Here is a 23,554-nt window from a genome sequence, read left to right as displayed (position 1 = left end):
TGGCTGAGTTTACATGGGATGCATGATGGGACTATAGGCTATTGACGATTTGAGAAAGTTCCTTGCCTCAGGCAGCACTCACTGTTTTCTCATGAAGTGATCATATTTTCACCCATCAGACTATTCTCAATTTAATCTTGTCTTTACTAATATGTCAAATTAGTTTTGATGTAGAACTGCTCATTATAAATTAGGCAGGAACAGGGGCAAGATTTAAAAAATATATGTAATCCGTATTCACTCAAATAGCGAATGGAGGCACACTTTCCTGCCGGTGTTTTCACTCATGTCATGTCAGGTAGGCTACTCTGGTTATTTCTCGGTGTGACAGGTGATATTCAGCAGAAACTCTGTATGTCATGAGGTCTCCAACCCTGTTCCTGCAGCTACCCAGTGCTTAATTTGGGAAACCAAGTGAAATCTGTTCCGGAACATTGATAGTAACTGTTGACAGCCCCTCTCTCTGCACCTGGAGAATGGAATGAAGGAGAGACGGGAGGAGATGGAAACGCACAGTGGCAAGATATTCTGTAGCTGAAGGTAATGTGTCAGTCTATTAATATAAAAAATGTCCGATTACTTGGCTATTTAAAATCAAATACACATTCGTAGGCTAACTCTGAATTTGTTAAATTTAGGGTAGACCAATTAAACACCAAAGATATAGTTTAAAAAAAAATGTTTATCTGCCAAGCGTAATATGTGGTAGGCTATGTATTGTATAATGGCACAATCATTACTTTAATTACATTTTTTGTTGGGGTTCGGGCTCATAATAGGCCTATGCGTAATCTATTTGTGTTTTGAATGAATCATCACTTTAGAAAGCACTGTCCATTTGTTGTGTTCGACTTTGAAACAACATCCACAATGGCCATGTTTTCCATTCAGTTTCAAACTGCTGTTGAACTTCTTCCTTCAAATGGATCAATCACAGTGAGGTGAGTTTTAAAAGCACAAACTGTTTTGATGGAAAGTGTTTGATGTGATTTCGATGGCATTTGCATGGATATCAGAGTGGTTAGAGGGTCAACAGAGCCCTGAGTACCAGGCCATTAGGACCTGATGGTCATGAGCCAGTTGGATACTACGTACCAACACATGTCCACAGTGCATAAGTAGAGATTACCGTGACTCAGCGGTCCCATAGGATTTTACTGTGGTCATGACTCATGATTGCTGGTGAAGCGGTAAAACTCACCGCAACAGCCCATCTCGGATTGGATTTATATGGTCATGTCGAGTAGGTCTGACTCTTTGTCCCTCGCTGCACATTCCAAACGCAATTGGGTTATTTCATAAAGCAGCTGACCAATAATGTAGCTACACAACAGAACATGGATCCAATGTGGACTTACACTACCTTTCAAAAGTTTGGGGTCACTGAGACATTTTCTTGACTAGTGTTTTCCGGGTACTATTTAATGAAGCTGAGGACTTGTTGAGGACTTGTGAGGTGTCTGTTTCTCAAACTAGGCACTCTAATGTACTTGTCCTCTTGCTCAGTTGTGCACCAGGGCCTCTCACTCCTCTTTCTATTCTTGTTAGAGCCAGTTTGCACTGTTCTGTGAAGGGAGTAGAACACAGCTTTGTACAAGATCTTCAGTTTCTTGGCAATTTCTCACATGTAATAGCCTTCATTTCTCAGAACAAGAATAGACTGACAAGTTTCAGAAGGAAAGGTTATTCCAATGATCAATTAGCCTTGTAAAATGCTAAACTTGGATTAGCTAACACAACGTGCCATTGGAACACAGGAGTGATGGTTGCTGAGAATGGGCCTCTGTATTCCTTTGTAGATATTCCATTCAAAATCATCCGTTTCCAGCTACAATAGTCATTTAAAACATTAACAATGTCTATACTGTATTTCTGATCAATTTTATGTTATTTTAATGTGCTTTTCTTTAAAAAATAAGGACATTTCTAAGTGACCCCAAACTTTTGAACGGTAGTGTAAGTGCTGTGTGTGTGTGTGTGTGTTGTCAATGCTACCAGATTGGCATAAAAAAAATTGTGCTATCTCCCACAGCTGTGCCAACATGCGTAAAAGGAGGTTATGAAAAAAACATTGCTGATGTGCCTTGTTGCTGTTCTGCTTCAGTATACAGTGTACAATGTTGTTGTCTGTGTTTGATGCTTGCTTTTCGGTTGGTGAGCATTCAACAAAGCATGGCACAGATTTTGATCACTCGCTCTGCCAAGATTAGACTGGGACATAAGCCTGATTGGCACTACCGCTGTGCTTTCGTGTGCCAGGGGGGCAAATGAGACTGTTATCGAGGCCTGCAATGGACTGCTCAGGCACAAATATAACATTAATGGTATGATTTAATCCTAATCCGGGGCTATCAGAGCCATTGGGTACACAACACACTGCACGTCCAGACTCTAGGATTCAAACTGGTGGCAAAATCAGCACTCGGAAACCAAGCAAATAGATTCAGAGTTTTGTGGGAAGCTGAACAGACAAGCTAGTATTTAAATAAGCAATAGGGGAGTAGATCACACCTAAATCAAAGTTGGTGTTAGACCAACAGAGCTGTGATTTAACTCAACTTCACTAATTAGCAAGGATTGATTATGAAAGGGACCAATTAGGTGGTGCCACTCAGGTACTCTTTCATCCACACACTGGGAGCTGTAATTCTGCTAATACCATTGCTGTAGAATAGAAGTTCCTCAGAACTCCTTCCTTTCCTGTCACCAACAGGATGTAAAGCCAGGGTTGTTTTTGAAAATGTACAGTAATTATGAGCTTGTTTAGCATCAAGCCCATAATTAGGCTGTCCGAGACACCGGAGCTTTAATGACTAACCTCTGGACTAGAGGTCGACCGATTATGATTTTTCAACGCCGATACCAATACCAATTATTGGAGGACAAAGAAAACCCGATAACGATTAATCGGACGATTTTTGAAATGTATTTGTAATAATGACAATTACAACAATACTGAATGAACACTTATTTTAACTTAATACATCAATAAAATCAATTTAGCCTCAAATAAACAATGAAACATGTTCAATTTGGTTTAAATAATGCAAAAACAAAGTGTTGGAGAAGAAAGTAAAAGTGCAATATGTGCCATGTAAAAAAGCTAACACTTCAGTTCCTTGCTCAGAACATGAGAACATATGAAAGTTGGTGGTTCCTTTTAACATGAGACTTCAATATTCCTAGGTAAGAGGTTTAAGGTTGTAGTTAATGTAGTATTTATAGGACTATTTCTCTCTATACCATTTGTATTTCATATACCTTCTACTATTGGATGTTCTTATAGGCACTATCGTAGTATTGCCAGTGTAACAGTATAGCTTCCGTCCCTCTCCTCGCCCCTACCGAGACTCGAACCAGGAACACATCGCACACATCCACACTCGAAGCAGCGTTACCCATCGCTCCACAAAAGCCGCGGCCCTTGCAGCGCAAGGGGAATAACTACTCCAATTGTCAGAGCGAGTGACGTTTGAAATGCTATTAGCGCACACCCAGCTAACTAGCTAGCCATTTCACATTGGTTACACCAGCCATTAGGCTGATAGGCTTGAAGTCATAAACAGAGCTGTGCTTGTGAAGAGCTGCTGGCAAAACACACAAAAGTGCAGTGTGAATGAATGATTACGAGCCTGCTGCTGCTCAGTCAGACTGCTCTATCAAATCGGACTTAATTATAACAAACAGGTCACTGACCATCTCGAATCCCACCGTACCTTCTCCACTGTGCAATCTGGTTTCCGAGCCGGTCACGGGTGCACCTCAGCCACACTCAAGGTACTAAACGATATCATAACCGCCATCGATAAAAGACAGTACTGTGCAGCCGTCTTCATCGACCTTGCCAAGGCTTTCGACTCTGTCAATCACCATATTCTTATCGGCAGACTCAGTAGCCTCGGTTTTTCGGATGACTGCCTTGCCTGGTTCACCAATTACTTTGCAGACAGAGTTCAGTGTGTCAAATCGGAGGGCATGCTGTCTGGTCCTCTGGCAGTCTCTATGGGGGTGCCACAGGGTTCAATTCTCGGGCCGACTCTTTTCTCTGTATATATCAATGATGTTGCTCTTGCTGCGGGCGATTCCCTGATCCACCTCTACGCAGACGACACCATTCTATATACTTCCGGCCCGTCCTTGGACACTGTGCTATCTAACCTCCAAACGAGCTTCAATGCCATACAACACTCCTTCCGTGGCCTCCAACTGCTCTTAAACGCTAGTAAAACCAAATGCATGCTTTTCAACCGATCGCTGCCTGCACCCGCATGCCCGACGAGCATCACCACCCTGTATGGTTCCGACCTTGAATATGTGGACATCTATAAGTACCTAGGTGTCTGGCTAGACTGTAAACTCTCCTTCCAGACTCATATCAAACATCTCCAATCGAAAATCAAATCAAGAGTCGGCTTTCTATTCCGCAACAAAGCCTCCTTCACTCACGCTGCCAAACTTACCCTAGTAAAACTGACTATCCTACCGATCCTCGACTTCGGCGATGTCATCTACAAAATTGCTTCCAACACTCTACTCAGCAAACTGGATGCAGTTTATCACAGTGCCATCCGTTTTGTCACTAAAGCACCTTATACCACCCACCACTGCGACTTGTATGCTCTAGTCGGCTGGCCCTCGCTACATATTCGTCGCCAGACCCACTGGCTCCAGGTCATCTACAAGTCCATGCTAGGTAAAGCTCCGCCTTATCTCAGTTCACTGGTCACGATGGCAACACCCATCCGTAGCACGCGCTCCAGCAGGTGTATCCCACTGATCATCCCTAAAGCCAACACCTCATTTGGCCGCCTTTCGTTCCAGTACTCTGCTGCCTGTGACTGGAACAAATTGCAAAAATCCCTGAGGTTGGAGACTTTTATCTCCCTCACCAACTTCAAACATGTGCTATCTGAGCAGCTAACCGATCGCTGCAGCTGTACATAGTCTATTGGTAAATAGCCCACCCTTTTTCACCTACCCCATCCCCATACTGTTTTTATTTATTTACTTTTCTGCTCTTTTGCACACCAGTATCTCTACCTGTACATGACCATCTGATCATTTATCACTCCAGTGTTAATCTGCAAAATTGTAATTATTCGCCTACCTCCTCATGCCTTTTGCACACAATGTATATAGACTCCCCTTTTTTTCTACTGTGTTATTGACTTGTTAATTGTTTACTCCATGTGTAACTCTGTGTTGTCTGTTCACACTGCTATGCTTTATCTTGGCCAGGTCGCAGTTGCAAATGAGAACTTATTCTCAACTAGCCTACCTGGTTAAATAAAGGTGAAATTAAAAAAAAAAAAATAAAAATAACAAAATAACACACAGAAATACGAGCCTTTGGTCATTAATATGGTCGAATCCAGAAACTAAACGTTTATTATTTCAGTGAAATACGGAACCGTTCGGTATTTTATCTAACGGGTGGCATCCCTGAGTCTAAATATTCTTGTTACATTGCACAACCTTCAATATTATGTCATAATTACGTAAAATTCTGGCAAATTAGTTCGCAATGAGCCAGGCAGCCCAAACTGTTGCATATACCCTGACTCTGCGTGCAATGAACGCAAGAGAATTGACACAATTTCACCTGGTTAATATTTCCTGCTAAACTGGATTAGTAGTTATAACTAGTGATTATGATTGATTGTTTTTTATACGATAAGTTTAATGCTAGCTAGCAACTTACCTTGGCTTCTACTGCATTCGCGTAACAAGCGGGCTCCACGTGGAGTGCATGTGGTTAGAGCGTTGGACTCGTTAATTGTAAGGTCGCAAGATTGGATCCCCTGAGCTGACAAGGTGAAAATCTGTCATTCTGCCCCTGAACAAGGCAGTTAACCCACCATTCCTAGGCTGTCATTGAAAATAACAATTTGTTCTTAACTGACTTGCCTAGTTAAATAAAGGTATTAAAAAACAACTTCAAAATAAAATCGGAAATCGGCGCCCAAAAATACCGATTTCAGATTGTTATGAAAACTTGAAATTGGCCCTAATTAATCAGCCATTCCGATTAATCGGTCAACCTCTACTCTGGACCATGCTAACCAACACGGCCTTGGTAAGGGGAGCTAAGGCAAATTTTTCACCACTAAAAAGGGACACTTACTGTAAGTCATGTTGGGCCTTTACATGTTGTGACTGTCGTGACATCGTCATAAATTCAAAGATTGGTGGATTAGTAGATGACATTACTGATTAGCTGATTAGTTAGCTGACATTGAGATAGATTGGTTTAATGACCTATAGAGTCTGAGCAAAGCATGAGGTAACTTAATTTAATTCAAGCACCTTTGCGCATTTAATGTATTATCATTGAAATTGTTATATAACGGCTGCTAAAACAGGCTTCTCGAACGGAGTTAATGGAGATGGAAACAGAGTATGTGGGCCATCATTATTAGTAGGCTATGTTCCCAGTAGTGCATTATTCTAATAGGCATCAGTGGAGTGCAGCTTTTTGAACTGGAGCTGAGACACAACAAAAACACAACATATCAAAAAGGTTGTGGATTGTTACAGGGTGGGAGGACACTTTTGAACCTTTTCTCTAGTCATCAAAACAACCCAGGTCAAGAGTTCATGACCTTCCTGTTTAGTCTAGATGTGTTTTATCTTTTATGTAAATACTGCCTGCCATTAGACTGTTAGCGGTGGAGTAGATGTGATAGATCAGGTACTTTGTTTTCAATGCAACACAACCACTCTGCTACCAGAATTCCGTTCTCTCCATGATTGAGGGGGCAATAAAGAAGGCGCCACGACAAATCACTAATGTCTTACAGGCCAATACATTACATACTCTATGAAAGTTCAGATTTCTGAAATCATCAGGGAAGGTACAGAAAACAATCTATCCCATATCTTATCCAACATGCATGCACCTCTCTCTCTCTCTCTCTCTCTCTCTCTCTCTCTCTTCTCTCTCTCTCTCTCTCATTCTCTCTCTCTCTCTCATTCTCTCTCTCTCTCTCATTCTCTCTCTCATTCTCTCTCCTAGCACAATCAGACACACACCAACATATACACCCCCATGACAGTCTTGTACCACATCTTGTACCACATCTTCACTGAATACATTATGGCAAAATAAGAGACTGGCTAATAATAAATTTATGTCACTAGGGTGATAACGCTGAATTACAGCCCATCGTCCTCCTCTATCACTCACAATCCCTCCATCTCTCCCATTATCTGGGGAGGAGAAGGCATCGGAGAGGGGGAGTTATTGAGAAAAGAAGGTTTGGCGAATGCACCTCAAAGCTGTTCTCTCTGAGTGTACACACAAAGGCACTCAGACACAAATACACACACAAACAAGAACACGACAGCAGACGTGTGTCTCCAGGAGTTCACAGGCAGGGAGAACGCTCTCATAATGCAGGTCTCTCATGGGACACTCCTCCACTCTCTCTCTCTCTGTCTCTCATTCCATTTCTCCCTCCTTGTTCAGACCATTTTTTCCTGTGTGTGTGTGCCAATGGTACATCAGATCAATGTTTTCATACAAATCTCTAAATGGATTCCCAAGCCCTGTCACTATGCTGGCTGAAAGGCAAAAATACCATTCTGTGCTTGGGATTCAAATCGTATCATTCCTCTAATCTGATGTTCAGATGAAAATCCCATAAACACATCTGTGCAGAGTATACAATGGAAAACATTACCATCCATCACAATGAATCTCTGATCACCAACCTAATGGCATTGAGACAGTGCCAACCTCTGCCTACCTACTGTACGTCAAGAGCTAAGGCTAGAAAGGGAATTCAAATGTCACTGGTGTTACAGTAAATAACAGGACATAGTATCTGTAATAAACCACCCACACATTGTTCTCCTCCAGCAGAGATAGGATGTCAGCAGGATGTCTTGACCTCATGGCTGGGGCATGGCATCTTCAGTCAAGCAGCCCCTCATATGATACATGCCCTCAGGTTTCAGCAGCCCTAATGACTGGAGCCCTGTGGAGCCACGTTTACTGTGGACATGAGGCCAGATCAGGTCAGCCACCAGGCCTACTGAGGTAAACAACAAGAGCCTGATCCAGATCTGCTCCTTGAGCCTAGACAGCTGCAAGGTCTACTAAGTTTGCACAGTGAGCTTCCAGAAATCAGAGAGCAAACGCCAACCTACTTAAACCAACTGATAAACAAGGGAGGAAAAACAAGTTCGTAGCCAAGGGTGTCTTCCAGTTTAGAACAGCCAGGAGTCGCAGATGAACGAATACAACCTGCTTGTCTTTGGAGCAACAATTCATGTTCTGGCAGAGTAAGTGTAGGGTACAAGTATGCGATTGCTCGGGGAGATGACAAAGTGACAAGAAACATTTTGATCTGTTACCCAGCATTGTTAAGAATAAAACGCTCAAAAAGGTTTATCAAAGCATACCATGGAATGATCACATCTTACTTTATAAGCTACACATTATTAATCTACTTATGAGCTGTTTTATCATATCTATCATATACTTTCTGATTGCCAGAGACGCATTATGCAAATGTCCACTGGTAAACTGAGTCATCTCATACCGAAGCTTTTTTAATTGAAGTAACATGTAATTTCTCACAATTATGGCGTAGTTTTGTTTGTGAATAGGGGTTCAATAAGGGCACTGCAATATGTCAATCGGTATGTCATAAATCAGGCTAATTTCTGGGGGTTTGATAAAGTGAATCCCTGCTCTCTCGGCTGACGGTCACTCTATTTTCAGATGAAAGTTTCAGGCCAGTTATACAAACTTCACTGCACAGTTTAGGCCCAAGGTTCGAAGATTCCTCTGAAGTTGAATAGAACAGCTATATTCCATCATCGGCGCCACAGCAATTGCCAACATTTTTGGCATTTTCTAACAAAAGTCTAAATATTTGTCAAATGCTGTTGAAGAAATCAATGACTGCTTTTCCGGTCAGATAATCAGATTATGTTCTTTTGATCTTTTCTGCATGACTGTATTTCATTAACCTTCTCGTAAACTGACCTCTGGGGACATTGTGAATGATATAACGCAAGTAAGAATGGTGCACTGCGGGTTTCAAATCATAATAGATACCCCCTTTCCATCTTAATAGAGACACATGTACAGTACCAGTCAAAAGTTTGGACACACCTACTCATGCAAGTGTTTTTCTTTATTTGACTATTTTCTACACCGTAGAATAATAGTGAAGACATCAAAACTATGAAATATCACACATGGAATCATGTAGTAACCAAAAAAGTGTTAAACAAATCAAAATGTATTTTATTTTTGAGATTCTTCAAATAGCCACCCTTTGCCTTGTTGCACACTCTTGGCATTCTCTCAACCAGCTTCACCTGTAATGCTTTTCCAACAGTCTTGAAGGAGTTCCCACATATGCTGAGCACTTGTTGGCTGATTTTCCTTCACTCTGCGGTGCAACTCATCCCACACCATCTCAATTGGGTTGAGGTTGAGTGATTGTGGAGGCCAGGTCATCTGATGCAGCACTACAATCACTTTCCATCTTGTTAAAATAGCACTTACACAGCCTGGAGGTGTGTTGGGTCATTGTCCTGTTGAGAAACAAATGATTGTCCCACTAAGCGCAATCCTAATGGGATGGCGTATCACTGCAGAATGCTGTGATAGCCATGCTGGTTAAGTGTGCCTTGAATTCTAAATAAATCAGTGTCACCAGCGAGTAAAGAATCTAAAATCTATTTTGATTTGTTTAACACTTTTTTTGGTTACTACATTATTACATATGTGTTATTTCATAGTTTTGATGTCTTCAATATTATTCTACAATGTAGTAAATAGTAAAAATAATGAAAAACCCTTGAATGAGTAGGCGAGTCCAACATTTTGACTGGTACTGTAGAAGAACCATGAGCAAAAACACAGTAACACATCTAACCTGGTGTGTTTAGGGCAACCACCCAAGCAGGATGGGTCCCTGAAGTGCTTTGCCTGGTCCCGTTACACATTCATCTCTTGGCCAAATCAGGGAGCACATTAAGTGTTCTCACACATCACACGTCACTCGCTTGACCTTTCAATGTGACAACAGCCTGAGGGAACATTGCAAGGCTCCCCTCTCTTGCCTCTCAGTTTTGCCCCTGTGCTTCTGGCCTGTTTACAGACACTTTGATATGCAAGCATCTGCGCTCCCTCCAGGCAGGGAAAAGCAACACGCTACACAAGAGATAAACAAAGCTCCTTCCCCTCAGCCCTCTCCAAACGACTCCCACGAGAGACTCTCTAACACTGAAGGGCCTGGATGTGCTACTTATCCAGTCAGTTGATGGTCTTTGTTAAGAGCACTGGTGTTTTCTAGTGAAACTTGAATTACCATGTTAATTAATGGTTAGGTCGTAGGTGGTTGGGAACCTTTCCTATTCTAGGTAGACCTTGAGGGAGAGACTCATCTCTGTCATTGGCCTAGAAATATTAGTGTCAATTATAGGCCTATTCCATCGACGTACGAAGGAATACGCATACTGAAATGTCACAAAAAAAAGGATATAGCTTGTCTGTGATCACATGCACAGTTACCCTGTTTGTCCTTCTGAATATCTAAGAGAGTGAAAACCCGATGAGCTGAAGCCACAAGAGACAGCCGCTCTGTCTGGATAGATCACAGTGGCCTGTTCTCTTTGAAACACAATCACAAACCTCACTGCAACTTTTCCTCTGAGAGACGAAATCCGAGAGATGTTGGAATGACTATGATGGAGAAACGAAGAGCTGAGAAAGGCAAAAGAGAAGGATTGAAGGCGAGAACCTCGAAGCAGGGGTATTAGGGGATGGATCTGTCAATAGGGGATAAAACCCAACCGGCAAGAGTTCATTAATCACTTTCTATTAGCCAACCATGATGAGAGACTGAGACTGGAGACCTGCACGAGTAAAACACTATTTATCCCCCCTTTTTACCCACAGCATTCACTAGACTAACCAGGGGACTCGAAACCCGAAGAAAACGACCCCTTGAAAACTAATATGGGGCTATAAGAGAAGGATCTAAATCACTATCTATGGCAGCCAGGGACCACCAAACCCCCAAAACACTAATCAACACTGACACCTCCAACTATTAATTTCATGTTCGAAACCGATAAACAGCCTGTGGAAAAGTTAACGTTAGATGGAGGAAGTTGCTCGTCTTTCTAATTGGTTGAGTCACTGGAGTAAAGTGTTTGATCAGAGTCTTGCGTCTTCATAGGAAATCGTCAGGATTTGCATCAGGATTTTGGGGAGTTAGTTTTTGTTTAGGCAGCAGAGGAGAGAGACATTCTACCACCTTAATTAATTTACTCAGCAGCACAAAGACAAATACACTTAACTTTGAGTCTGCCCTCACACCTCTCCATTTCCCACAGTATTAAGTGTAGCTGTGTATTCTTCACTAGACTTTGTGGAGAAAATCAACATGGCTTCTGCTGTTTCTGTCACTCACAAAGCTCACTCAAAGCTCTTTAGTGGATCAATCTGCAAACCGAGGAACCATCTACACCGAACAAAAATACAAAAGCAACATGTAACAATTTCAAAGATTTTACTGAGTTAGTTCATATAAGGAAATCAGTCAATTTAAATACATTCCTTAGGCTATAATCTATGGATTTCACATGACTGGGAATACAGATATGCATCTGTTGGTCACAGATACCTTTTAAAAAAAGGTAGGGGCGTGGATCAGAAAACCAGTCCGTATTTGGTGTGACCACCATTTGCCTCATGCAGCACAATACAGTAGAGTTGATCAGGCTGTTGATTGTGACTTGTGGAATGTTGTCCCACTCCTCTTCTATGGCTGTGTGAAGTTGCTGGATATTGGTGGGACATTATTACGAAAAGGTAACCGCCACACTGAAACTTTTAGTTTGAATGGATACCGGCGCATCGCTTATTGATGCTGACTTGACACATGCACTGCGTCCGCAGTGGTGAAATGGCGAGATGTTCCGACTCGGAGGGTTTTTGCGCTGCACACACTCACTGATCAATACAATAACATTCTCGCCCCCCACACACTGATCCAATGAAATTACAGATTTCTTGACACACACACAGATCCAATAACATTTATATTCTGCAACACTGTTTTATTTTAAGTGTGAGACGTCAAATCAGATAATACAGATCATCTTCTGACAGCTAGCTTGATTTACAGCTAAATACGCAGATGTGTTCTGCAGGCATTGCACATAGATAGTTAACTGTCATTTAAGTTTTTAAAACGTGCAGCGCCCTCTTCATCTATTGCTGCGTCCAATGTCAACAACAAGGCAGACAACCGGGTCCTGGTCAAGAAGAGAAAATATGATCCGACTTCATCAAATATGGTTTTAAAAATGGCGCCGGAAGAAATGGCAGCAGTTTTATGGGCGCCCAACCAATTGTGGGTTGTGGGTTTTTTTGCGTTATTTGTAACTTTTTTTGTACATGTTTCTGCAACCGTATCTTATGACAAAAAAGAGCTTCTGGATATCAGCAGGGGCGGCAGTGTAGCCTGGTGGTTAGAGCGTTGGACTAGTAACCGAAAGGTTGCAAGTTCAAATCTCCGAGCTGACAAGGTACTGTCGTTCTGCCCCTGAACAGGCAGTTAACCCACTGTTCCTAGGCCGTCATTGAAAATAAGAATTTGTTCTTAACTGACTTGCCTAGTAAAATAAAGGTAAACAAAAAAGGACAGCGATCACTCACCTCGGATTAGACAAAGATTTTTTCTTAAACAATCAAGATGCACAAGACATCCTCCAAACACCCGGCAGGGTCGACATTCACATTATTTGCAAGAGGAAGCAACGCAGGTAAAGAGGACAAAGAGCCGGATGCCAGGTCAGGAACCGAAAAAGGCGAGTGGGAAAGCTGCCGTTAACGTCAATACTACTCGCCAATGTGCAATCATTGGAGAATAAACTAGACGAGGAACGATCACAAATATCCTACCAACGGGACATCAAAAAATGCTTCCACTGGATATCAACAGTTTTTACAAATTGGTTGAGGTTATTCCTTTGTGTAATGAAGAAGTACGGCCATCTTGAACGAGGGTCACTTGAAGTGGACTGTTTGAGGCGCGTGACCAGAAAGCTTGCTACAGTTTGTTTTCCTCCTGTATTGAACACAGATCATCCCGTCTTCAATTTTATCCATTATTTACGTAAAAAAATACCTAATGTTGTATTACAAAAGCAGTTTGAAATGTTTTGGCAAAGTTTACAGGTGACTTTTGAGATATTTTGTAGTCACGTTGCGCAAGTTGGAACCGGTGTTTTTCTGGATCAAATCGCGCCAAATAAATTGACATTTTGGATATATATCAACGGAATTAATCTAACAAAAGGACCATTTGCGATGTTTATGGGACATATTGGAGTGCCAACAAAAGAAGCTCGTCAAAGGTAAGGTATAAATGATATTTTTATTTCTGCGTTTTGTGTCGCGCCTGCAGGGTTGAAATATGGTTTCTCTCTTTGTTTACGGAGGTGCTATCCTCAGATAATAGCATCGTTTGCTTTCACAGAAAAGCTTTTTTGAAATCTGACATGTTGGCTGGATTCACAACAAGTGTAGCTTTAATTTGCTATCTTGCATGTGTGATTTAATGAAAGTTTGATTTTTATAGTAATTTATTTGAATTTGGAGCTCTGCATTTTCCCTGGCTTCCCACATATCCCAGAGAGGTTAATGCAGGGAAACTTAAATCAGTTCTACCAAATTTCCATCAACATATTAAATGTGCAACCATAGGGAAAAAAATTCTAGACCACCTGTACTCCACACACAGAGACGCGTACAAAGCTCTCACTCGCCCTCCATTTAGTAAATCTGACCACAACTCTATCCTCCTGACTCCTGCGTACAAGCAAAAATTAAAGCAGGAAGCACCCGTGTGGTCCGGGCATGTGCTGACCAACTGGCAGGTGTCTTCACTGACATTTTCAACACGTCCCTGATTAAGTCTGTAATACCAACATGTTTCAAGCAGACCACCATAGTCCCTGTGCCCAGGAACAAAAAGTAACCTGCCAAAATGACTACATACCCATAGCACTCACGTCTGTAGCCATGAAGTGCTTTGAAAGGTTGGTAATGGCTCACATCAACACCATTATCCCAGAAACCCTAGACCCACTCCAATTTGCATACCGCCCAAACAGATCCACAGATGATGCGATCTCTATTGCACTCCACACTGCCCTTTCCCACCTGGACAAAAGGAACACTTACGTGAGAATCCCCAGGGGTGCATGCTCAGTCCCCTCCTGTACTCCCTGTTCACCCATGACTGCATGGTCAGGCACGACTCCAACACCATCATTGAGTTTGCAGACGACACAACAGTGGTAGGCCTGATCACCGACTTCCTCCTATAGGGAGGAAGTCAGAGACCTGGCCGGGTGGTGCCAGAATGGCAACCTATCCCTCAACGTAACCAAGACTAAGGAGATTATTGTGGACTACAGGAAAAGAAGGACCGAGCATGTCCCCATTCTCATCGACGGGGCTGTAGTGGAGCAGGTTGAGAGCTTCAAGTTCCTTGGTGTCCACATCAACAACAAACTAGAATGGTCCAAACACACCAAGAAAGTCATGAAGAGGGCACGACAAAGCTTATTCCCCCTCAGGAAACTAAAAAGATTTGGTATTGGTCCTGAGATCCTCAAAAGGTTCTACAGCTGCACCATGGTTGCATCACTGCCTGGTACGACAACTGCTCGGCCTCTGACCTCAAGGCACTACAGAGCATAGTGCGTATGGCCCAGTACATCACTGGGGCTAAGCTGCCTGCCATCCAGGACCTCTACACCAGGATGTGTCAGAGGAAGGCCCTAAAAATTGTCAAAGACCCCAGCCATAGACTGTTCTCTCTACTACCGCATGGCAAGTGATACCGGAGTGCTAAGTCTAGGACAAAAAGGCTTCTCAACAGTTTTTACCCCCAAGCCATAAGACTCCTGAACAGGTAATCAAATGGCTACCCGGACTATTTTCATTGTGTGCCCCCCCACCCTTCTTTTTATGCTGCTGCTCTTCTCTGTTTATCATATATGCATAGTCACTTTAACTATACATTCATGTACATACTACCTCAATTGGGCCGATGAACCAGTGCTCCCGCACAGTGGCTAACCAGGCTATCTGCATTGTGTCCCACTCACCACCCGCCAACCTTTTACGCTACTGCTACTATCTGTTCATCATATATGCATAGTCACTTTAACTATACATTCATGTACATACTACCTCAATTGGGCCGATGAACCAGTGCTCCCGTGGCACAGTGTCCCACTCACCACCCGCCAACCTTTTACGCTACTGCTATCTGTTTATCATATATGCATAGTCACTTTAACTATACATTCATGTACATACTACCTCAATTGCCGATGAACCAGTGCTCCCGCACCTATCTGCATTGTGTCCCACTCACCACTCACCACCCGCCAACCTTTTACGCCTCTGCTACTATCTGTTCATCATATATGCATAGTCACTTTAACCACATATTTATAGCCTCGCTACTGTATATAGCCTGTCTTTTTACTGTTGTTTTATTTCTTTACCTACCTATTGTTCACCTAATAAATTTTTGGGCACTATTGGTTAGAGCCTATAAGTAAGCATTTCACTGTAAGGTCTACACCTGTTGCATTCAGAGCATGTGACAAATAAACTTTGATTTACATACAAGACAGGCAGGGTGAGTGTGCACCGCAGTGCGTCCTATGCAACGAGCTGTTAGCTAATGAGAGCATGAAACCCCTCCAAAATGAAAAGGGATCTGGACACCAAGCATCCAAGACACAAAGATAAGACTGCTGACTTAAAAAAAAATTGAAAACTGTCAATATCTGGAGGCCTCACAATATTCATTGAAGAATGTATGCACGGTACAAGAAAAGGCACTTTGCGCATCATACCTTGTGGCCCAGCACATTGCTGGGTACAAAACAATCCCACACCAGCGCAGAGGAACACATACCCCTGCTGTGATTGATATGTGACCTGAAATATTGGGAGAGTTTGCTGCCAAACAACTTAAAACCACATCCCTATCCAATGACACCACGAAGAGGAGAATTCAGTACAGACATCAGAACGCATCAGTGCAAATGGCCATTACGCACTGCAGCTAGATGAATCCACTGATGTGGCTAACCATACTTTCGAATGGGATGGGATAATAACTTTGAGGAGCAGTTCCTTTTTAGTGCGGATTTGCCCACCACCACCACTGCTGATGCTGTCTTTAACACAATGAATATGTACCTGGGCTCCGTGGGACTGGCCTGGGATGGGTGCCATTTCGGGAAAGCACTTTGTTGTAGTTAAGCAGATCCTGGAGATGGCACCGAGTGCGACGTGGAACCACTGCGTAATACACAGGGGGCATTGGTAACAAAGGACATGATGCCTGAGCTCCACGCCACTCTCCAGGATGTGATCAACCGTGTCAACTATATCAAAAAGAGTTCTAGGAGAAGCAGGTGTTTCAGGCCATCTGCAGGGATATGGGGAGGGAGCACCATCAGGTGCTTTATCATGCAGAGGTTCGCTGGCTTTCCAGGTGTAAAGTGTTGAGTCGTTTTTATGAGCTTCGAGCAGAGATTGCTGCGTCTCTTTTGGTAAACAAGTCCCCTCTGCCCGAACTTTCCGATTGTGAGGAAACGTTCGTGCAGGTTGCCTACCTGGTGGATATTTTTGATCTGAATTCTCTCAATGTATCAATGCAAGGGAGGGGGCACAATCAATTTGTACAGGGGGACGAAGTGGAAGCCTTCAAGATGAAGCTTGCCGTTTGGGCTTGCCGTCATGTTTCTAACGGGAGGGATGAACATGTTTCCCAATGCTGATTTCAAGATTCAGAATCCGATCAACAAAGCGCACGGCGACACACCGTTAAATAGCATCTTGTCAAGCTGCAGGGAAAGTTTTGTGACTACTTCCCGGAGGAGAACAGGAGACAAGATGACTGGATATGGGGACCCCTATCGAGTGGAGATGGGAAGCATCACGTTGCCGAGCAACGAAGAGGATCAGCTGGTGGAGCTGTCATTTGAGCTGTCATTTGATCGTGGATTTGATCGTGGACTGAGCTCCCGGAAATGACACTGTCACAGTCCTGGTGCAGCGTAATGGGAGAGTATCCTGCTCTCGTCTGTCTTGCAGTCAAAATCATGCTACCGTTCAGCACAACCAATCTGTGTTGATGAGTTATTGTTCAATATGTCAATTATTGTTGTTAATTAATTCTGACATTCATTTGACATTTTATTGAACTGGTCAAAAACGTACACCTTAAAACACTTTTTAAGGTTGTGAAACTATTCACATGGTAATTGCTGATTAAGAAATGCTTATGATTGTTGCTTTTCTATTTGAAACACTGGTGTGTGTGTGTTACTTTTCATGAACATTATTGGGCTGCTTTTGAGGTCATGTTCTGAGTCTGACCATTTATTACTCCCCACTCTTGAACTGGTGGCCTAATTTTAAATGGCTTATTCTCTTCAATTGATAAATGTTTTCTCAGTTAATATGTCTGTGTAATGACTTTCTTTAATACCATAATAGTAGCCCGTTGAGACAGAGTCTATTTTGCAAGTGAAGTCTGCCCAAGAAGGCAGCTGCAATACAACATTACTCAATTGTCATTGTCAAATTTGGGTCCCCAGCCAAAACCGATTGAGAACCACTTGGTTAGAGCATGAATGACTGTGTTGTTAGTGGTTTAATTCCCTTTAGGTGCATAAGGTTCTGTAGCGTTAACGTGTGGGGAAAATATGGAATTTTAACATTCTCTTTTGCCACTTTGTAAAAACAGATCAAAGGAACAATCCCTATACGTCAATTAGATCCCTGCCCCAGTTCCCAAAGTGTGGTGACTTTGACCTAAAATGGCCTGGCGTCCAAAACAGGACAGATATCCGTCCACTCAGACGAGGAGACCCTCTGGGACAATTGATCGGAGGAGTTGGAGAATGGTGACAGATTGACCTCGCTAGCCTAGTGACAAAGTACGGCCGGGAGTGTAAATCCTCCCTGGGTGTCTTTATGATGCTGACGAGGTTGCTGTTTGTCATGGGCTGCCGTTACTAAGTGTCTCTTGCCCTGGCTCTCTCTGCCAAGACCAGGAGCTACTGCTGCACACCCACATCGATAGTCATCTTCATATTGCCAGAGGGAAAGACTGAAAAACTCGGACAGAGGGAGGAGAAAGAAAGAAAAACAGAGGGTGAAAGGGAGGGAGTAGAGAGTTAGAAAGGAGAGTGAGAAAGGAGCGAGACACGGCTTGCTTTGGGTGTCTAAAATGGTATACATGCTCTGCACAAAAACTGTACTCACCGTTCTTTGCATGTCAACATCTATTGACATCTAAGTCTAGCTCATCTCAGTTTACGGCAACTACTAAGAGCACATCAAACCCGTCACTCAGGAGGTTTGAGTAGATTTCAGTATAATTTCCCAAGCGGGACAAAGCCGAAGTGCTATAGGGAATAGCCAAATCAATGAATAGACCATAGAAAACGCTGACCTCGGACAATGTATCACCTTAACACATTAAAGACATCTCTTAGCCAGTAGATCTCAGAGAGATGATATTTGATTAATGACTAAACCAAATTGCCTTTGGACAAAATTAACTCTCCCAATGAGGGACTTACAGAAAGTGTGGAAACAGAGTGGAATGGAGGGCCTATAACTAGTCCGTTAGCAACAGGGCACACTTACCTTGCTGGCTGGCACCATCACTCTCACTGACTCAGTATCCACATAATGTCCAAACTGGCAGACCTCTCTGTTCCCGACTCCAAGAAGAAGTCTATTATCATGGAATTACTCAATGGGGAGGCCAATGACCTCCTCTCTCTCTCTCTCTCCCTCTCTCTCTCTCTCCATGCTTCCACATACATTCTCTCTTACTCGCGCCCTCTTTTATTCATCCAATCACACAGCACACAGAGTTCTGGGAGAGTTAAAATAACCCCATGGCACAGTAAGAAAGCGTGGTTAGAATGGATCAGTTGTTCAGGGTTGGCCACACAAGACATCCTTTATTCCATCTGGAATGCCCTATATAGTGCTGGCAAACTGCCCCACCCCCTGGACAGGACTTTGGGTCAGTAAGTGGCCAATCGGCTTAAAATCAACCCGGCACACTAAGACCACTGATGATAACTTTATTAAGTGTATGCCAACCTAACAAGTGCCAAGTCAGACAGCCTACTTCTAGTGTTGGAGTAGTTGATTGTTACTCCAAAAAGATAGGAGGGTTTGAAAAATTGATCAATCAGGGGACAACAGATAGCCTAAAATCAACCAAAGCAAAGTGTTTGTGGTAGACAATTGGTCCTCCAACATGAATGGCAGAGATAATATCCAATGAGTGAGTTTGATCTTACCGAGTTCAGGTCCAGGCTGGTCTCTACCCACTCCTTTGCCTCATTGTATTCATCCATTAATCCCATTATATACAGCGTGTCCAGAGAATCCACGATGGAGGCTCCCCTCAAACCACCTGCAAAACACACAGGACACAGAACAGTCAGAACCATGGGATATAGGGACTTGCAGTGCCAGACATCACACTGCATTATTGTTCTGGGTGAAATTAGAATGACTAGATTTGAGGCTCAGAGACATAAAGCAGACAGAAGTACCAAGACCGCAAAGTTAAGCAAAGCCCTGAAATGCCAAACGACAGAGGAACAAACTACAGCTTTCACATCTGCATCTTTAATCTTGAATTATGCTATGACATTGTCTAGGCTAGATGAAAGGCATCTACCTCCAAGATAAACATTAACAGTCTAGCCTGCTGTGTTCCTAATTGCATTCAGTGCAGGATCTGTGATCCCTATGCTCCAATGGCTGGTTGTAGATGCACTTCATTTGAGGTTATTAAATTCCCTTCACAACCTTAATAAGAAATGTTCAGAGGCTTTTATTCAATCCCACAGCCCTTAAGAGCAAGATTGGATGGTCTTTTTCTCCTCATATGAAGAAATATGCGATCCGTGGCTGGCTGTAATGGAAAGAGCTGTGAACAGAGGAATGAGTGTCCTCATTGTGTTACTGAGCAAAAGAGTTGCAGGAGAAACACACCAACTGGAAGCCTGAAAATGGGGAAATAACAAGAGTAGAAACTAGGCCAACATATACCGCAGGAATGGCCATTACATGCACTGTAGGGCTTGAAAACAGAACTATAGGTAGAGTAACCGGTTAGGCTGAAAAATATGATGTGCCCCTTCATGTTCACCGGTAAACAGAGCTCAACACAGATACTCTGTCTATCTGATGCAACAACACATCAACACAGCAACCTGGCACATGAAAGTGGTGCATTCTTATGAGCAGTTATTGTGTGGCTCGGCAGACGCGCAAATGTAAAATCGTATCTTGAGGCGACAAAACATTAATGAAGCAGAGGCAACAGAACACAGGAGGCGAGAGGGGGAGCGATAGTTTCTCTAACCCGAGTCATTTGAATTTGGTCAGACTGTGCAATGCAGTGGGCGGCTAAGACGCCAGGGTTTGGCTTGTCTGATGTGGTTTGGGTGGCGGAGACAGACGTCAAACTCTCTTATCGTCACGCAAGCCTCCTCCCTGCAAACCCCAACTCAGCTTTCCTCTGCCCTCAAATATCTCTGCCTCAGATGTATTTTTTATCTAAATAATCATAGCATACATGTAATAGTAGCCTACAATATGTGTTTTTCAGATTACCCAGAAAGCCTCTCACATTGTTGACCTTTCACCCTACCACATTGAGGTCAGCTGATAAGGTAAGCGGAGAAGGCAGGGATGAGGGTTCATAGGTGACATGGCTGAGTGATTGGCGTCATATACACACTATCAGCCTCATGTCATATATTAGGCTGTTGGTCACTTGGATAGTCCAGATTTTCCATCTGTAGATGCTTTACAGATCGTCATACTATCTTTTTTTAAATTTTATTTTACCCCTTTTTCTCCCAATTGTTGTAGTAGCTACTATCTTGTCTCATCGCTACAACTCCCGTATGGGCTCGAGAAAGATGAAGGTTGAAAGTCATGTGTCCTCCAATACACAACCCAACCAGCCGTACTGCTTCTTAACACAGCGCGCATCCAACACGGAAGCCAGCCGCACCAATGTGTCGGAGGAAACACCATGCACCTGGCAACCTTGGTTAGCGCGCACTGTGCCCGGCCCGCCACAGGAGTCGCTGGTGCGCGATGAGACAGGGATATCCCTACCGACCAAGCCCTCCCTAACCCGGACGACGCTAGGCCAATTGTGCGTCGCCCCACGGACCTCCCGGTCGCGGCCGGTTACGACAGAGCCTGGGCGCAAACCCAGGGACTCTGATGGCACAGCTGGCGCTGCAGTACAGTACCCTTAACCACTGCGCCACCCGGGAGGCAGATCATCATACTATCAACAAACTATATGTTGCTAAGCAACTGCTTTCTAAGGTTACGGTTAGGGTTAGAATAAGGGTAAAGGATAGGGCTAGGGTTAAGTTTAGGGTTAGAGCTAGGGTCAGTTTTAGTAGATAGATAGTGTCACCAGGCTATTTACTCGATTTTATCCCTCGGAGGACTGCAGTGCCTTTCTCACTTATAATTCTTCACACGGCCACTTTGCTCCAAACCTTTAAGTCTGATATGTGGTTGCAGGGGTCAGTGACAGGGCTCTCAGTGTGTTGTCTCTCCACTGCCATGGTCAGTCGCCTCCCATCTAAAACATGCACCCACCCACCAACCAACCACGCAGCTAGTCACCTCCCATCTAACACACATCTCTACCCACCAACAAAGTGAACTTTTTCCTGTCTCTAGCAGATCTCGTTGCTCAGTCCATTGCCAGCAAATAAAGACTCTCAAAAGCATATTCTCCATTTCTGTTTGTGAAGGACTCTCACCATGCATAGTGAGCACTTGACTGTACTGTTGCAGTTTGATGACAAATTATGTTTCAGAGCACACAGAGCAAAAAAGCGATAGCTAATACTCTTCATCACCAATCCCGAACAGTCCGGCCCTCGGCTTGTAGCTAATTTTTTTATTTGGCCCTCCGTCCATTTGACTTTGACACCCCTGCTCTAGGGAGCAGTGGAGTGTGGAAAACTCCTATTGAAAACAGCAGCAACTAAGCACAGATTATTGATGGACTCAGGTGAGAGAGGTAACAGATCAATCCATCACACATTACTCCCAGGGTCCCGTGGCGTGGCCCAAACATAAACTTTATTTATTTCAGAGGCCCTTCACCTGGAGGGTTCCACATTCAGGTAATACCGACCATTAACCATCAAAGCTTAAGTGAGGAATCTATAATCTAACCTTGACAGTCAGCCACAAAAACACCATCCATCCATCCATCAAAAGAATTCTCGGTGAAGTGAGTGCCACACATGCGTGCTTGGAGACACATGAGACAGTAGAAATGATTTTTGTAACAGCAGCTGCTCGCCAAACTGAAATGTAATCACATATGTGTTTAAATTCATACCAATTAATTAGAAGATAACCATTTGAAATGCTGTAATAAACTGATCCTGTAATAAACTGTAATAAACTGGTTTGATATGCTCCCATATTCCAAATGTATTTTAAAAAAGAGCAATTGCTACGCCACCATAATTACTTTAACATTAATTTAAGCAAATATGAATGAATCTAATTCCTTCCCCCTAGCAACTCAGGAGCTCCTGTACAGGAGCTTGTCACAGTAGAGTCATTCATAACATTTATTGTGTGTGTGAGTGTGTGAGTGTGTGAGTGAGTGAGTGTGTGAGTGAGTGAGTGAGTGAGTGAGTGAGTGAGTGAGTGAGTGTGTGTGTGAGAGAGAGAGAGAGAGAGAGAGATTGTATGTGTTTTTCAGCATGTGTATGTGTGTACAAGCATGTGCGTGTGTGTTCATGGGTATATATTCTATGTTGGAAATGAGTTGGAGAGATTGTATGTGTGTTTATGTGTATTGTGTGTACGGAGTGCATAGAAACCTATTTGTGAGACATTGGCTGATGTTCATTTATCAAAGCTGGCTAGGCAACAGGGTCCGGTTGGTTATACGAGAGAGCCTGGATACACATGATCAATCAATCACTCAGACACACACACACACACACACACACACACACACACACACACACACACACACACACACACACACACACACACACACACACACACAGTAACACACAGTAACACACTCGCGCATATGCAAACGCATGCACGCGCGCACACACACGTGCGCACACCCAACACACAAGTACACATACAGAGCACACGGCAACAAATTCCATCAGAATGAAATCGTGTTAACCATTGAGACAAACGGCATGACAGAACAACATTCCCCCTGAGTAACCTCTTACCCCATAGGGCCAATCAATACATGAACTCATTCAAGTTAAAGAAACAAAATGGATGATTTGGTCACCTCTCTGCATTGACAATATTGAAATTGTATTCAATAGGATAAAAATAACTTAACCCTCTCAGGGACAATGTTGAAGGGACTGTTGGAGGACCCATACTTACTGTATGTACAGTATGGAACATTGGCCA

General features: G+C 43.2%; 1 protein-coding gene across 2 annotated transcripts in view; it reads right to left on the bottom strand.

The window, feature by feature from the left end:
- The window catches only part of LOC135522378 (mannosyl-oligosaccharide 1,2-alpha-mannosidase IA-like), a 221,143-nt gene that overhangs the window by 61,522 nt on the left and 136,067 nt on the right, over positions 1-23,554 (bottom strand). For both annotated transcript variants that reach the window (XM_064948566.1, XM_064948567.1), the window contains exon 3: positions 19,396-19,511. In XM_064948566.1, coding sequence (XP_064804638.1) covers positions 19,396-19,511 — 116 coding nt within the window. The remainder of the gene's footprint in view (positions 1-19,395; positions 19,512-23,554) is intronic.

This window comes from Oncorhynchus masou, chromosome 30 (genome assembly GCF_036934945.1).
Source record: "Oncorhynchus masou masou isolate Uvic2021 chromosome 30, UVic_Omas_1.1, whole genome shotgun sequence".
Classification (NCBI taxonomy): Eukaryota; Metazoa; Chordata; class Actinopteri; order Salmoniformes; family Salmonidae; genus Oncorhynchus; species Oncorhynchus masou.
This window is presented reverse-complemented; position numbering and strand designations above follow the sequence as displayed.